The 17,890-nt window shown below is 37.3% G+C and overlaps 1 protein-coding gene across 31 annotated transcripts in view; it reads left to right on the top strand.

Moving 5' to 3' along the window:
- The window catches only part of ABI2 (abl interactor 2), a 163,373-nt gene that overhangs the window by 46,759 nt on the left and 98,724 nt on the right, over positions 1-17,890 (top strand). For 16 of the 31 annotated variants that reach the window (XM_036928040.2, XM_036928031.2, XM_057503671.1 and 13 more), the window contains exons 2-3: positions 1,532-1,699; positions 15,166-15,342. In XM_036928040.2, the coding sequence (XP_036783935.1) occupies positions 1,532-1,699; positions 15,166-15,342 (345 nt within the window). Of the gene's footprint in view, positions 1-1,531; positions 1,700-15,165; positions 15,343-16,799; positions 16,818-17,890 lie in introns of all 31 variants that reach the window. The other 15 variants (XM_057503670.1, XM_036928038.2, XM_036928029.2 and 12 more) reach the window with 1 other exon arrangement.

Here is a 17,890-nt window from a genome sequence, read left to right as displayed (position 1 = left end):
TTGCCTTTTCATGGTGATAGGAATAGTCTGCAGAACTGGGATGAGTGACGGCTGGAAGGACTTCCTTTCTTGTTGGTTTGTGGCCCTCCTCACCTGGGAGAACAGCGACGTCTATTGGCTTGTGCTGCGCAGCTGCGCGCAGACAGGGTTCCTGCTTCCTGCCCGGCTGCTATGGAGTTAATCTCCGCTGTTGCTGTGGGCGTGGCCTAGCTCGGGCAGCTACTCCAAAATGGTGGAGTCGCGTTGGAGCAGGAGCTGCTGGGAGGCTATTTATCTCTGTAAGGGGCCTCCCTGCTCCCTGCAGCCCAGGGGTTAGGGTGCCCAGAGATCCCGGATTCCCTACCTCTGGATTAAGTGACCCGCCCTGCCCCTTTAAGACTTCCAACAAGCACCCTCCAAAACAAAACAACGCCCACCAAAAAAAAAAGAAAAAGAATTTTTTTTAATTAAAAAATAAAAAAAGTTTTTAATTAAAAAAAAAGGTGTTCGTTCGTTTTTCTTTATTCTCCGGTGCCAGCCTCAGGCCTCTGCTCACCGGTCGGTCTTTCTGCCCTTTTTCCCTAGTATTGGGGTCCCTATCCCTTTAAGACTTCCAAAAAGCGCTCGCCAAAACAAAACAGCAAAAAAGCGAAAAAAAATGGTCGCGCGCTTTTCTTATGTCCTCTGTCGCCCAGCCTCCAGTGCCTGCTCATTGTTCTTGCTGCCCTGTTTCCCTAGTATCGAGGGCCCTGCGCTCTGGCCCAGATGGCGGGGGCTGGTTGCTCGGCAGTCCTGTGCTCCGTCTCCCTCCCGCTCTGCCTGCTCTTCTCCCGCCGGGAGCTGGGGAGAGGGGCGCTCGGCTCCCGCGGGGCCGGGGCTTGTATCTTACCCCCTTCGCGAGGCGCTGGGTTCTCTCAGGTGCGGATGTGGTCTGGATATTGTCCTGTGTCCTCTGGTCTTTATTCTAGGAAGGGTTGTCTTTGTTATATTTTCATAGATATATGTTGTTTTGGGAGGAGATTTCCGCTGCTCTACTCACGCCGCCATCTTCCGACCCTCCTTTTTGTTATTTTTATATTAATGTATCATTATTTATGATTGTCATCATCTTATTATTTTATCAATGTTATTACTTTAATCACACAGTATTTATAACACATTTCACATGGTAGAGTGGAAGAAAAGGAGGAATTCAGAACAGTAGAAAAAGTACACCAGAATTTGTACATTCAAATTAATGCTACCTTTCTAAATAGTGACTTGGAGAAGCTATATACTTGCTGTCATTGCTCAAAATATCCATTAGATCTCATTTTTTAAATAATGGTTTTAAGATTTTGTTTGCATCTGTACAAAATGTTAACTATTCAACATGAAAATATTAGTGAATTCAGGCAATAGTTTAGTTGTTAGTTTTACATGATACCAGGAGTTAGTTTTTAGAACATTTTTTACTAGTATCTTTTGCACAGTGGTTTTGGTGAGTACTTTTGCAGATTAAATTGATAGAATGGGTTATCTTTAAATTAATGATTGTTTCTTTTCCCCCTAGTCAGCAGATAAGCAGCGAGCCCTAGAAGAAACCAAAGCCTACACCACCCAGTCCTTAGCAAGTGTTGCCTATCTGATAAATACCTTGGCGAACAATGTCCTGCAAATGCTGGATATCCAGGCATCCCAGCTACGAAGGATGGAATCTTCAATCAATCATATTTCACAAGTGAGACCATGCTGTTTTCTTATTTTGCCTAAAAAGAACCTTATAACCACAGGCAATCTGTAATGCTGGCAGCCTTTATTATGTGAGTTTACTCACATGGATGATCTGGAAAAATTCACAGTTAATATTAGGTTGTTTTTTGATTCTTTTTATGGAATGATTATCTTCTCTGTGATTTTGATATTTATTAAAAGTTATATGGTTATTAGAGTGAGGCAGAAGGTTCTTAAGACATGACCAAACTTGCAATTTGGGCAAAAATACTGTGCTCAGAGAATAGGTAGAGAAGATTGGGTTGAAGAAGCAAAGAAATGGATGTTCAGTCAGGTCAAGGACCAGATCACGTGTTTATTGGAAGGGTAGTAGGTGTCAGGAGTTGTAAGATTTGTTTGGTAGAGGGGTCAGGACCAGTAGATATTAGCTATCTGACGTGTTTAATTTCTTCCCTTATCAGTATATTTCTTCTGTCTCCTGGACAAGAACCTTGTCGCTTTCCGGCCTCCTGGTACTGGCTCTTTTCTCCACCTTAGTGGAATGAATACTGAGTAGGACTGGGAGGATAGAAGGAGGGGATCTAGGTTTTTCTTTGGCTCTCCTGCTGACTTGTGACCTTTGACTTTGAACTTGAGTTTTCTCATCTCTGAAATGAAAAGACTGATGAAACGATTTCTGAGCTATCTTCATCATGAATTCCTTATTCTTCTGACTTTCTTAAAAATGGTTTATGTTTGCTTTTTTCTCTTTCTGTTCTGCTGTTTCTGCTGTTCACTTTAATCTGTGCTCTACTGACCTCAACTCTCTATCTGAACTCTTTCCCAAATTATTCTGAATTTGAATCTGAGGATGGGAATTCCATTGACTCTACCAAGTAATAATTCAGCAAAACACAGTAATAACCCATCCTCTAAATGTCAAATATTTTGAAAAACAAGACAGAACTGATTATGAATATTTGGTATCAGATACTTTTTTGCATTAAACAGACAATATAGTATTAAGTAGTTTACTAATATATACCACACTCAATGTATCTGTAAGAAATAGGATATATTCTCAAGGTGGGTTACATTAGATATTTTAAGGATGGTAATCTCAAAAGAAATTGCATCTCTAGCTTTGTTGCTAGTTTTAAAACCAGTTTCAATTCTTTGGAAGCATATTACTTAAAAAGATAACTGAAATTTTAAATCTTCAGACTTTCCTGAGCATGTTCTTGGGTCCATGATGGAGATGTGGGAGTGGGGTTCAGGCTAGCAAAAGAGCTCTGGGAGTCAGTATGACTGTCTTAGAGCAATAAAAAAGTACCCTAGAGTTTGGTATCCTGGGTTTGGCACTGCATGGCTGAAGTGTCATTGTGGGAGCCTGCAGCATGTGAGGTTGGCAATAACAGAGTTAAATTAATAAAATTGATTTGAGAAACAAATTAATAAGGATCTATTAATAAGAATAGATGTTTAAGCCCTGTACAGCTGCAGTGATACTACTCGATGTGTTTTTTGGTTAACAGGTAGCAAGCAGTAATAGTATCAGTAGCAGTGTACTTGCATTACTTTTGGTCTTCTTTGCTAGCTAAACACATATTTTACTTGCCTCAGATGAGTTCTGTTAATTGAGGCCACTTCTAAATAAGAGTAAATTTATTGTTGTAAAATTACTAACTTTAGAAATCCAGGAGAAAGTTGAAATACTTTTTTTACTATTAAAATTCTAAGTATCACTGTTGAACTTGTACTTTCAAAATTTAAGTTAATTCATCTAATCATTAGAATGTCAAAGATTATTATGAAGGCAGAGGCAATAGCAAAAGCTCTGAATTTGATTTAGGGAAACATAGTAGCCATGTTTTTTTATTTACAAACAACATTATAGGGGCTTTACAGAAGTTATTTTAAAACAGACTGTTGGCTGTGAGTTGATGAATGTTGAAGCTGGATGTTTGATATATTGTGGGAGGGGGAATGTTCATTACATTATTTTGTTTAATTTGAATATGGTTATATTTTCCGTATTTTGAAATAGAGAAGCTTTGATAATTTTGAAATAGGTGTTTGCTGAAAACTTCAGAAACTTCTAAATCAAATTTTCTGCTTCTTATTTATGGAATAGATTTTTTTGTTCTCCATTGTTGTTATTCAGACTCTAAACAAAACCATACCTAATTTCTGAAAGCATGTTTCGTTCTGCACAGGAATTCCTACAGGTCAACCCAGTGTAGTAGAGGGATGACATACAGATTTTACCTTTTGTTTTTCTTAACCATATATTACTTTTATTATTGTAGATACTTTTTAAAAGTTAATGACATCAAATGTCTATACTTAGGCAGTCACCAGAGACATTATGCCTATTTGAGTCAGGTCTTGTAAACATTTTGGAAACAATTGATATTTGAGATTGAATAATGTAAGGGAAAAGTGACTTAGTTGTTTCTCTAGATCAAGGTTCTCAACCAGGGCAGTTCTGTCCCCAAGGAGATATTTGGCAATGTCATACATTTTTGGTTGTCATACCTGGCGGTGGAGGGTGTAGGGAGTTCTATAGGTATCTACTAGGCTGCTTCTCCATGTCCTTTGGTGCTCAGGACAGCCCCCACAGCCAAGAAGTCTCTGCCCCAAAATGATAGTAGTGTCACTATTGAGAAACCCTGCATTCTTTTAGACAACTAGAAACATTATAGCCAAACCAAATTATTTTAACTTTACATAGACATGTGCTGTTAAGGATTATGTTTTAAGACATGCCTTCAGTTTTTACCCAGAGTTTAGTATAAGAAGGAACATAGAACAGTTTTCTCCTCATAATTTCTTCAACCATTTGCTTTTAGACTTTAGTGCTTGAAAATTGTCACTTTCCTAATGAAGGGGTGTATTTCCTTGTAACTCATTATGTTTATCTACTTTGCCTTCTCTCCCAGAAAGCCTAAGAGCTCAATTTTATGCCCTGTTAGAGCAACTATCCATTATTTAGGCTTATGGTTTTGTGATATTTTTCTTCACTGTATTGGTCTTCCTTTTATCTTTACTGTAACAGTCTGCGGATTTGGGTTGTGTGTTTGTGTTTATATAAAGAGAACATGTGAATAATAAGTGTCCCCGGCCCCCAGATATAATCAGTTGTTTTAATGCTTTTATAAAAAAGCCTTGTTTTTTCCCAACAGTTAAAAATATGTACTTTTTATAAACGGTAACTTATATTAGTACAAATAATAAGTAGAAAGTTGCTTCTCCTTTTCATTCTCTTTAGAGATTTATTAATAATTCTAGCACGATAACTTGAAATTGAAGTTCCCATTTGCCATACCTTAGAATTCTATTATGGTTGGTTGGGTTTGCATTCTTATTTCATTTTCTAAATAAGATAATTACATTTCTAAAAACTGAGCAGAATAGAAACTGTCCCAAGAGGAGTTTTTCTTTTACTGATGGGACTAATAACAGTTATATAAAAAACAAGAGCCATAGTTTGGTTTTTATTTTGAAGCATACATGATAAGTATGAAATCTTCCTAGCCTGTATTTTTTTTTTTTTGAGAGGGCATCTCTCATATTTATTGATCAAATGGTTGTTAACAACAATAAAATTCCGTATAGGGGACTCAATGCACAATCATTAATCAACCCCAAGCCTAATTCTCAACAGTCTCCAATCTTCTGAAGCATAACGAACAAATTCTTACATGGTAAAAAAAGTCTTACATAGTGAATAAGTTCTTACATGGTGAACAGTGCAAGGGCAGTCGTCACAGAAACTTTCGGTTTTGATCATGCATTATGAACTATAAACAATCAGGTCAAATATGAATATTCGTTTGATTTTTATACTTGATTTATATGTGAATCCCACATTTCTCCCTTATTATTATTATTATTATTATTTTAAATAAAATGCTGAAGTGGTAGGTAGATGCAAGATAAAGGTAGAAAACATAGTTTAGTGCTGTAAGAGGGCAAATGTAGATGATCAGGTGTGTGCTCGCCTCTAGACTAAGTATTAATCCAAGCTAGACAAGGGCAACAAAACATCCACGGATGCAGAAGATTTCTCTCAAAACAGGAGGGGTGAGGTTCTAAGCCTCATCTCTGTTGATCCCCAATTTCTCACCTGATGGCCCCCCTGTGACTGTGCCTGTCTTAGGTTGTTCCTCCCTTGAGGAATCTTACCCGTCTCTGGCTAACCAGTCATCTTCCGGGGCCATAAAGGGAAATGTAAAGTTGGTAAGTGAGAGAGAAGCAGTATTGTTTGAAAAGGTTAGCTTTTTACTTCTTTGCAGATTTATGCCCTGTGGCTTTTATGCCCAGCATTTGTCTTGAGGTATCTTTACCACTTGGAAGAATTATGATACTCGATAATTTTGTTATGAGGCATGAATTCTACTTAAGGGTTATAATTAGGAAGAAGAAAAGCTATAGAAGTAGCAGACAGAAGAAAACATGGGAAGATTGATTATTTCTTTGACATATCTTCTTGTAGAGTAACATAAGCATGTATAGGTTTTAAACTACTAATTAAATTGTGCACACACATCATAATAGGAATACAGCTACATAACCAAAGCAGACCTACAATTACCAGCCATCTCTAGTGAAACCAAGAAAACCAGTTAGGCACCCTAGGCATTTGTGAAAACTTATCAATGTTATGATCCTAGCCTGTATTTTTAATGATTTAGGATGATTCATTAAAATGTGAACTTAATTTCATTAAATGTGAACTTGATTTTCATTTTTCTGAAGTTAAAGTAGGTAAATTCCAATATTATCACTAATTTGCAGAATTCTTTTTTCTTTGATAACTCTCCCAAGTACTTAAAAAGGGAAGCAGATTTTGTAATTTACCTAACGTACACAGAAAAGATTCAAAGATTGTTTTTTTTTTTTTTTTTTTTTTTTTTTAGATAATTATTTTTTATTGAAGGGTAGTTGACACACAGTATTACATTACATTAGTTTCAGGTGTACAACACAGTGATTCAACATTTATATACATGATAATTCTAAGTACCAGCTATCACCATACCAAGTTGTTACAATATTTTGACTATATTCCTTATGCTATACATTACATCCCGGTTGCTTATTTATTTTACAATTGGAAGTGTGTACTTTTTCTTGGTTGTTGTTGTTAGGGCATCTCTCATTTTTATTGATCAAATGGTTGTTAACAACAATAAAATTCTGTATAGGGGAGTCAATGCTCAATGCACAATCATTAATCCACCCCAAGCCTAATTTTCGTCAGTCTCCAATCTTCTGAAGCATAACGAACAAGTTCTTACATGGAGAACAAATTCTTACATAGTGAATAAGTTACATGGTGAACAGTACAAGGGCAGTCATCACAGAAACTTTTGGTTTTGCTCATGCATTATGAACTATAAACAGTCAGTTCAAATATGAATACACATTTGATTTTTATACTTGATTTATATGTGGATACCACATTTCTCTCTTTATTATTTTTAATAAGATGCTGAAGTGGTAGGTAGATACAACATAAAGGTAGAAAACATAGTTTAGTGTTGTAAGAGAGCAAATGTAGATGATCAGGTGTGTGCCTGTAGACTATGTGTTAATCCAAGCTAGACAAGGGCAATAAAACATCCACATATGCAGAAGATTTCTCTCAGTACAGGGGGGGTGAGGTTCTAAGCCTCACCTCTGTTGATCCCCAATTTCTCACCTGATGACCCCCCAGCGACTGTGCCTGTCTTAGGTTGTTCCTCCCTTGAGGAATCTTACCCGTCTCTGGCTAACCAGTCATCTTCCGGGGCCACACAGGGAAATGTTAAGTTGGTAAGTGAGAGAGAAGCCTTATTGTTTGAAATGGTTAGCTTTTTATTTCTTTGCATATTTATGCCCTGTGGCTTCTATGCCCAGCATTTGTCTTGAGGTATCTTTACCACTTGGAGGAGTTATGATACTCGGTAAATTTGATATGAGGCACGAATTCTATTTAAGAATTCGTTGTAATTAGGAAGGAAGAAGAAAAGCTATAGAAGTAGCAGGCGGGAGAAAACATGGGAAGATTGATTATTTCTTTGACATATCTTCTTGTAGAGTAACTTCAGCATGTATATATTTTAAGCTACTACTTAAATTGCGCACACACATTAACATAATAGGAGTATAGTTACATAACCAAAGCATACCTGTAATTACCAGCCATCTCCAGTGAAACCAAGAAAACCAGTTAGGCACCCTAGGCATTTGTGAAAACTTATCAATGATATGATGGTTATTATCTAACTGAATTTGAATAGTTTGAGAAAAATCAGACAAATTAAAACAACCCATTCCTGGGCACTGTTCACATCCCATATGTTCTTTTAACAGTAAATAGTCTGTAGTTGTAAGATTTTGGAGCGCTACAATTTGCACTTCTCCTAATTCTTGGTTGAGTTCCAACAGTATAGATCCAGTCAAATTTGTTGTTTTACTGTATGCACAGGCCAGCTTAGATATCTCCTTCATTCCCATGGCAAGTCCAGGAGCTGGTGGGATGAGTGCATCTACAGCTGTAGCAGTGCGTGGATCTTTGTTGGGGTTTTTTGATGATCATCTTCTGGCATGAGTCTTCCCGAGAGTGCTGATGTTGGAAGTTCTCTTTCATATCGTTTCTTAGTTCATTTTCGGGGTAGCCAAATTAGGCTTTGATCCTCTGTATAAACACAAACAGACCCTTTGCCTACACTTTTATATGTCCTTTATATTATTGTGTAGAACTCATTAGAGGTCACCACATAGGAACTGCATTTTTTTTTTTTTTAATCATTAATCTACACTTACATGACGAATACTTACGAATACTTTGTTTACTAGGCTCTCCCCTATACCAGGTCCCCCCTATATACTCCTTTACAGTCACTGTCCATCAGCGTAGCAACCTGTTGTAGAATCACTACTTGTCTTCTCTGTGTTGTACAGCCCTCCCCTTTCTCCCACCCCGCTATGGATGCTAATCTTAATACCCCCCTACTTCTCCCCCCCTTATCCCTCCCTACCCACCCATCCTCCCCAGTCCCTTTCCCTTTGGTACCTGTTAGTCCATTCTTGAGTTCTGTGATTCTGCTGCTGTTTTGTTCCTTCAGTTTTTCCTTTGTTCTTATATTCCACAGATGAGTGAAATCATTTGGTATTTCTCTTTCTCTGCTTGGCTTGTTTCACTGAGCAAAATACCCTCCAGCTCCATCCATGTTGCTGCAAATGGTTGGATTTGCCCTTTTCTTATGGCTGAGTAGTATTCCATTGTGTATATGTACCACATCTTCTTTATCCATTCATCTATCGATGGACATTTAGGTTGCTTCCAATTCTTGGCTATTGTAAATAGTGCTGCGATAAACATAGGGGTGCACTGATCTTTCTCATACTTGATTGCTGCATTCTTAGGGTAAATTCCTAGGAGTGCAATTCCTGGGTCAAATGGTAAGTCTGTTTTGAGCATTTTGATGTACCTCCATACTGCTTTCCACAATGGTTGAACAAGTTTACATTCCCACCAGCAGTGTAGGAGGGTTCCCCTTTCTCCACAGCCTCGCCAACATTTGTTGTTGTTTGTCTTTTGGATGGCAGCCATCCTTACTGGTGTGAGGTGATACCTCATTGTAGTTTTAATTTGCATTTCTCTGATAATTAGCGATGTGGAGCATCTTTTCATGTGTCTGTTGGCCATCTGTATTTCTTTTTTGGAGAACCGTCTGTTCAGTTCCTTTGCCCATTTTTTAATTGGGTTATTTGTTTTTTGTTTGTTGAGGCGTGTGAGCTCTTTATATATTCTGGACGTCAAGCCTTTATCGGATGTGTCATTTTCAAAGATATTCTCCCATACTGTAGGGTTTCTTTTTGTTCTATTGATGGTGTCTTTTGCTGTACAGAAGCTTTTCAGCTTAATATAGTCCCACTTGTTCATTTTTGCTGTTGTTTTCCTTGCCCGGGGAGATATGTTCAAGAAGAGGTCACTCATGTTTATGTCTAAGAGGTTTGTGCCTATGTTTTCTTCCAAGAGTTTAATGGTTTCATGACTTACATTCAGGTCTTTGATCCATTTTGAGTTTACTTTTGTATATGGGGTTAGACGATGGTCCAGTTTCATTCTCCTACATGTAGCTGTCCAGTTTTGCCAGCACCATCTGTTGAAGAGACTGTCATTTCGCCATTGTATGTCCATGGCTCCTTTATCAAATATTAATTGACCATATATGTCTGAGTTAATGTCTGGATTCTCTAGTCTGTTCCATTGGTCTGTGGCTCTGTTCTTGTGCCAGTACCAAATTGTCTTGATTACTATGGCTTTATAATAGAGCTTGAAGTTGGGGAGTGAGATCCCCCCTACTTTATTCTTCTTTCTCAGGATTGCTTTGGCTATTCGGGGTCTTTGGTGGTTCCATATGAATTTTTGAATTATTTGATCCAGTTCATTGAAGAATGTTGCTGGTAGTTTCATAGGGATTGCATCAAATCTGTATATTGCTTTGGGCAGGATGGCCATTTTGACGATATTAATTCTTCGTAGCCATGAGCATGGGATGCGTTTCCATCTGTTAGTGTCCCCTTTAATTTCTTTTAAGAGTGACTTGTAGTTTTCAGAATATAAGTCTTTCACTTCTTTGGTTAGGTTTATTCCTAGGTATTTTATTTTTTTTGATGCAATTGTGAATGGAGTTGTTTTCCTGATTTCTCTTTCTGTTGGTTCATTGTTAGTATATAGGAAAGCCACAGATTTCTGTGTGTTGATTTTGTATCCTGCAACTTTGCTGTATTCCGATATCAGTTCTAGTAGTTCTGGGGTGGAGTCTTTAGGGTTTTTTATGTACAGTATCATGTCATCTGCAAATAGTGACAGTTTGACTTCTTCTTTGCCAATCTGGATTCCTTGTATTTTTTTGTTTTGTCTGATTGCCGTGGCTAGGACCTCTAGTACAATGTTAAATAACAGTGGGGAGAGTGGGCATCCCTGTCTAGTTCCCGATCTCAGCGGAAATGCTTTCAGCTTCTCGCTATTCAATATAATGTTGGCTGTGGGTTTTTCATAGATGGCCTTTATTATGTTGAGGTACTTGCCCTCTATTCCCATTTTGCTGAGAGTTTTTATCATGAATGGATGTTGAACTTTGTCAAATGCTTTTTCAGCATCTATGGAGATGATCATGTGGTTTTTGTCTTTCTTTTTGTTGATGTGGTGGATGATATTGATGGACTTTCGAATGTTGTGCCATCCTTGCATCCCTGGGATGAATCCCACTTGGTCATGGTGTACGATGGTTTTGATGTATTTTTGAATTCGGTTTGCTAAAATTTTGTTGAGTATTTTTGCGTCTACGTTCATCAGGGATATTGGTCTATAGTTTTCTTTTTTGGTGGTGTCTTTGCCTGGTTTTGGTATTAGGGTGATGTTAGCTTCATAGAATGAGTTTGGGAGTATCCCCTCCTCTTCTATTTCTTGGAAAACTTTAAGGAGAATGGGTATTATGTCTTCCCTGTATGTCTGATAAAATTCCGAGGTAAATCCATCTGGCCCGGGGGTTTTGTTCTTTGGTAGTTTTTTGATTACCGCTTCAATTTCGTTGCTGGTAATTGGTCTGTTTAGATTTTCTGTTTCTTTTTGGGTCAGTCTTGGAAGGTTGTATTTTTCTAGGAAGTTGTCCATTTCTCCTAGGTTTCCCAGCTTGTTAGCATATAGGTTTTCATAGTAGTCTCTAATAATTCTTTGTATTTCTGCGGGATCTGTTGTGATTTTTCCTTTCTCATTTCTGATACTGTTGATTTGTGTTGACTCTCTTTTCCTCTTAATAAGTCTGGCTAGAGGCTTATCTATTTTGTTTATTTTCTCGAAGAACCAGCTCTTGGTTTCATTGATTTTTGCTATTGTTTTATTCTTCTCAATTTTATTTATTTCTTCTCTGATCTTTATTATGTCCCTCCTTCTGCTGACCTTAGGCCTCATTTGTTCTTCTTTTTCCAATTTTGATAGTTGTGACATTAGACCGTTCATTTGGGATTGCTCTTCCTTTTTTAAATATGCTTGGAGTGCTATATACTTTCCTCTTAAGACTGCTTTTGCTGCGTCCCACAGAAGTTGGGGCTTAGTGTTGTTGTTGTCATTTGTTTCCATATATTGCTGGATCTCCATTTTGATTTGGTCATTGATCCATTGATTATTTAGGAGCGTGTTGTTTAGCCTCCATGTGTTTGTGAGCCTTTTTGCTTTCTTTGAACAGTTTATTTCTAGTTTAATGCCTTTGTGGTCTGAAAAGTTGGTTGGTAGGATTTCAATCTTTTGGAATTTACTGAGGCTCTTTTTGTGTCCTAGTATGTGGTCTATTCTGGAGAATGTTCCATGTGCACTTGAGAAGAACGTGTATCCTGTTGCTTTTGGATGTAGAGTTCTGTAGATGTCTATTAGGTCCATCTGTTCTAGTGTGTTGTTCAGTGCCTCTGTGTCCTTACTTATTTTCTGTCTGGTGGATCTGTCCTTTGGAGTGAGTGGTGTGTTGAAGTCTCCTAGAATGAATGCATTGCATTCTATTTCCTCCTTTAGTTCTGTTAATATTTGTTTCAGGTATGTTGGTGCTCCTGTATTGGGTGCATATATATTTATAATGGTTATATCCTCTTGATGGACTGAGCCCTTTATCATTGTGTAATGTCCTTCTTTGTCTTTTTTTACTTTCTTTATTTTGAAGTCTGTTTTGTCTGATACCAGAATTGCAACACCTGCTTTCTTCTCTCTGTTGTTTGCTTGAAATATCTTTTTCCATCCCTTGACTTTAAGTCTGTGCGCGTCTTTGGGTTTGAGGTGAGTCTCTTGTAAGCAGCATATGGATGGATCTTGCTTTTTTATCCATTCTATTACTCTGTGTCTTTTGATTGGTGCATTCAGTCCATTTACATTTAGGGTGATTATTGAAAGGTATGAATTTATTGCCATTGCAGGCTTTAAGTTTGTGGTTACCAAAGGTTTAGGGTTAGCTTCTTTACTGTCTTACTGTCTAACTTAACTCGCTTGTTGAGCTATTATAAACACAATCTGATGATTCTTTATTTCTCTCCCTTCTTATTCCTCCTCCTCCCTTCTTCATATGTTGGGTGTTTTGTTGTGTGCTCTTTTTAGGAGTGCTCCCATCTAGAGCAGTCCCTGTAGGATGCCCTGTAGAGGTGGTTTGTGGGAGGCAAATTCCCTCAACTTTTGCTTGTCTGGGAATTGTTTAATCCCTCCTTCATATTTAAATGATATTCGTGCTGGATACAGTAGTCTTGGTTCGAGGCCCTTCTGTTTCATTGCATTAAGTATATCATGCCATTCTCTTCTGGCCTGTAGGGTTTCTGTTGAGAAGTCTGATGATAGCCTGATGGGTTTTCCTTTGTAGGTAACCTTTTTTTTCTCTCTGGCTGCTTGTAATACTTTGTCCTTGTCTTTGATCTTTGCCATTTTAATTATTATGTGTCTTGGTGTTGCCCTCCTTGGATCCCTTGTCATGGGAGTTCTGTGTACCTCTGTGGTCTGAGAGGCCATTTCTTCCCCTAGTTTGGGGAAATTTTCAGCAATTATTTCTTCAAAGACATTTTCTATCCCCTTTTCTCTCTCTACTTCTTCTGGAATGCCTATGATTCTTAAATTATTTCTTTTATATTGATCACTCAGCTCTCTTAAAATTCTTTCATTCCTGGAGATCCTTTTATCTCTCTCTGCATCAGCTTCTCTGCGTTCCTGTTCTCTGTTTTCTAGTCCATTAATGGTCTCTTGCATCTCGTCCATTCTGTTTTGAAGTCCTTCCAGAGCTTGTTTTATTTCTGAATTCTCCTTCCTTAGTTCTTGCATATTTCTCTGCAAGTCCATCAGCATGGTTATGACTTTTGTTTTGAATTCTTTTTCAGGTAGACTGGCTAAATCTATCTCCCCAGACTCCTTCTCAGGGGAAGATGTAGCAGATGCCGAAGCTGTCTGGGTTAGTCTTGTCTGAATCATATTTTTTTGCCTTTTCATGTTGACAGGTGCTATTGACTGTCAGCTGGGAGGGCCAAAATTTTCACTTACTACTGGCCTTTTTTTACTGGGGCAACTGCGACCCCTAGTGGCTTGTGTTGGGTAATTGCGTGTAGAGTGGGTCTTTGTGTCTTGCCTGGCCGGAAGGGAGAAATTTCCCTTTCTGTGGGCGGAATTTTTCTCAGGCTGCTTCTCTGCTTTCGCAGCGCCCGGTGGGGTGATGGATGGGGGGGCTGCTTGACTGTTTGCCTCCGTGAGGGGTCTCAGAGCTGTTGCCCAGGGGGTTAGTGCACCCGGTTTTCCCTGTAATTTCCAGCTGCTGTACTGTGACCTGGGTTGTTTCCGTCAAGCTGTTAAGTCCCTGTCCCTTTAAGACTTTCAAAAAAGCCCCCGCTTTTCTTTGTCACAGGGGCATCAGCTTCAGCACCCGCTCTGAGGTCTACCCCCTGTTCTCCCAGTATCCAGGGCCCCCTGGGCATATACTGTGTCTGCGCTCTGGCCCGGATGGCTGGGGCTGGGTGTTCGGCAGTCCTGGGCTCCGTCTCCCTCCCGCTCTGCCTATTGTTCTCCCGCCGGGAGCTGGGGGGAGGGGCGCTCACGTCCCGCAGGGCCGGGGCTTGTATCTTACCCCCTTCGCGAGGCGCTGGGTTCTCGCTGGTGTAGCTGCAGTCTGGCCACTGTCCTGCGTCTTCTGGTCTCTCTTTTAGGGCTAGTTGTGTTTGTTGTATTTTCAAAAGTATATATGTTTTTGGGAGGAGATTCCCACTGTCCTACTCACGCCGCCATGTTGGCTCCGCCTCCTGTTTTTGTTTTTAAAAAGAAATATTTAAAATGATAAGGTTACTACCATCCCAGTCTTTAATTTTATGCTTCATTTAGATATTTATTAGTTCTGAAGCTTATAGATTTTGTTGCTTTTAAGATCTGTTGGTTGAAATAGGAGGCTTTGAATTTAAGTTTCCCTCCTATCAAGTAGTTTAGAAGGTTAAATAATCAGCTTTCAGTTTTGTAAGCGGTATTTAATAATGTGATGGCTATCTTTTTTTTTTCATTTCTGTTATGACCTGTTTCTTCTTTAAGAAAGGGAGGAAATTGAGGTGGGCCTGGGGGGGAATTAGTAAAAGTGTTTATTAATTGCTTCTTGAGCTAGGAATGGTGGTAAGAGATGTGAACAATTCTAATGAATTTTTTGACTGCAACTCACAGTAAAAAACACATTTTACCTTGCATCCAAAACACAATTCACGTGTATCTTTATATAATAAATGTTTCAAGAAGAAATACTTACCTTATGTTGTCTATACAATCTGATACTTCTGTTCTATTTCATTTAAAATAATTGCTCAATCCTGCTAAATTGCAACCTGCAGTCTGGAAAATGCTGTATTAATTACCTGTGTTTGTGGAGAAATCACCCTCTTTTGAGGGTATTTGATCTGGATATTAGAGCTATACATTCTTTGCACTATGCTTATATTTTGCAGACTGTTGATATTCATAAAGAGAAAGTTGCGAGAAGAGAAATTGGTATTTTGACTACTAATAAAAACACTTCAAGGACACATAAGATTATTGCTCCAGCCAACCTTGAACGACCAGTTCGTTATATTAGAAAACCTATTGACTATACAATTCTAGATGATATTGGACATGGAGTAAAGGTAAGTATAATTTTTAGTGAGCTTTTTAAAACAATAGCCTACAGTGGAACTAACTTCAGGAAATGAAACTGTTACCTTTCTTTTCCTAGAGGACTGAGTCTTGGCCCGGTTGTGGGACTCAAGATTCCTTACTACTGTAACTATTTTATCCTTCCTGCTGCTGCTTAGTGCTGTGTTCTCAAGTTTTAAACAGTTATCTTTCAATAAATTATATTTACTTAATCAGTTATGATAATACCTTTATATATATCTGGCAAAGCAGTGTGGTGTAATCTTACTAATCTTTTAATGACTTAGTGTGACTGATTAAAAAATTATTCAGTATGTTGTTAAAGTATTCACCATATCAAAAATTCATCAGCAAGCTTCTGGCATTAGTTTTCACAAAGAACATACATAAACAAACATGTACTTTGAATTTTTCTAAAATAATTTTATCTTAACATTTTGCATGAGAATAGCGTAGGTAAAAGTAACATGAGATTCCACTGCTTTTGAGTATATAGCCATTACATATATTGGCTGTCTTTCAAAATGTATTTGAGCACCTGCTTTACATATAAACTACCATGATCAGGACTAAGGAGCATATAAATTTCATTTAAATTGCTGTTTGTACTTAAACTATTCAGGGGTTCAGCTAAGCATTAAGTGATTTAAAGTTTGCATCTCTTCAGTGATTTGAAAGACAATGACTTAATCAAATTTGAATAAATATATACATTCTTATAAGTAAAACCATACAGTTCATGCAGTTGATTTACATCTAGATAAGCAAATTTAAATAAAAAAATACATTAGTGTGTCTACAAATCAATTAAATGTAAATTTAATGTAGATTTAAGTAAACTAAAATGTACAGTGTAAAATTTAAAAAAAATATTTTTTCCTTAGAATTTTGGCACCTGTATGTATTTAGATTACTAATTACAGCAGTTAAAATAGTATGGATAATTAATAACTGAAATTTATTCTAACGGAAAAATTTTTGAGATTCATGCAAGGCTAACAACTGCTAATGGAAACTACTAGAATCTAATTAAAAAGGCACTTTGAATATAAAACATATTTGTGCTAGCCCTCTTATATAATAAAAAGGTGATTCCTTTCCCCCCACCCCCATTCTTATTTAATTCAAGTAAAATGTTACTCTTTGAGGACTCTCTAGTCCCTTTCATTGTTTGAACTTCTAGTGTTTGGGGTCACTAATTTAAAGAAATCTTTAATAAAGTTTTTTAATAAAACAGTGTCATATAATTTCATTAAAAAAACCTTCTGTTCATGACACATTCTGCTTTAACCACTCTTTCTATGACCTACTGAAACATTATTTTTTAATGCTGAATGCTTAACTTGTTTTTTGTTTTTTTCCCTTTCTCTTCACATCCTGAAGTTCCAACTAACCTTTCAATGCTTTTTTTCCTTACTTCTTTTGTTTGCTCCATTTATGCATTAAGTGGTTGCTTAGATTTAAGGTAAGAGATTCCAGGGCTGGATTTCCATTCTTTGTTCTTATGTAGAATATTACATATGGGGAGTGAAGAGACACTTGGCACTTGGCCTCTTAAAGCCAACATATAATGCCTCTTTTTATTTAAGAAATTTTTGTATGTAATTTTGTGGTGTGTCTTCATGTTTAATAAGGGCAGATATTTTTGTCTGTTCACTGCTCTGTCTTGTGTGCCTAGAACCATGTCAGACACACGTTAGGTGCTTATTAAATATTTGTTGAGTGCATTGTTATTTTGCAATGTTAGTGTATTTTATGAAGCTGAAATGTAAGTTATCCTATCATAAAATGTTATTAGGAAGTAAGCTGGATTTCTGTAAAATATAGAAATTTTGTTATTGACTGGAGGGCCAACTAATGTGCTTCATTTAACCCTCCCCCTGTGTAATAGCTTCTTTATTCTATAAATGGTGTGCTTTATTATATACCTTGTAGCCAGTGTGTCATCATCTCTTGACTCTTGATCAATGTAAAGAAACTGAGAAGCAGAAAATTTTCAGTGTTATGGGTTTTTTTTAAGTTGCAGTATCATGTATTTTGCAAAAAACAAAGATAGTCTTTTTTTAAGTTGCTATATTATATATAAAATATATAAAAATACATATTTCAAGTTTTATAGGCTGAGTGTTACATGCAAAATATCAAAAGTTATGATAGTGTTTAACAAAGTACTAGTTACAGTTAGAGAAACATTTTCTTTTATTTGTTTTAGTAACAGTTCGGTATTGTGAAAGATTACTGGTAAAAGACATTCAAATATATTCAAGAAGTCTATAAATAGAATGTTAATAAAATTATTTTCATGTAAGTGAAGATGCATTTCCTTTCTGTTCTTTTTTTCCTTAGCTGAATTTTATAATTTCAAATACATACTCTTTCTAATACCTGTTGTTTGTCATATCTTCAGTATAGAAAGTGATAACTAGAAGGCAAGATGACTGAGATCTGAATCATTAATTAGTTACTAACCATGGCCCCAGAAATTTCAACCGATCATGGTAGAGACGTGTGAGTAGAGGGGCCCAGGCAAATACACTT

This window comes from Manis pentadactyla, chromosome 6 (genome assembly GCF_030020395.1).
Source record: "Manis pentadactyla isolate mManPen7 chromosome 6, mManPen7.hap1, whole genome shotgun sequence".
NCBI lineage: Eukaryota > Metazoa > Chordata > Mammalia > Pholidota > Manidae > Manis > Manis pentadactyla.
The sequence above is the reverse complement of the archived record's forward strand: the minus strand, read 5'-3'. Positions and strand labels throughout refer to the sequence as shown.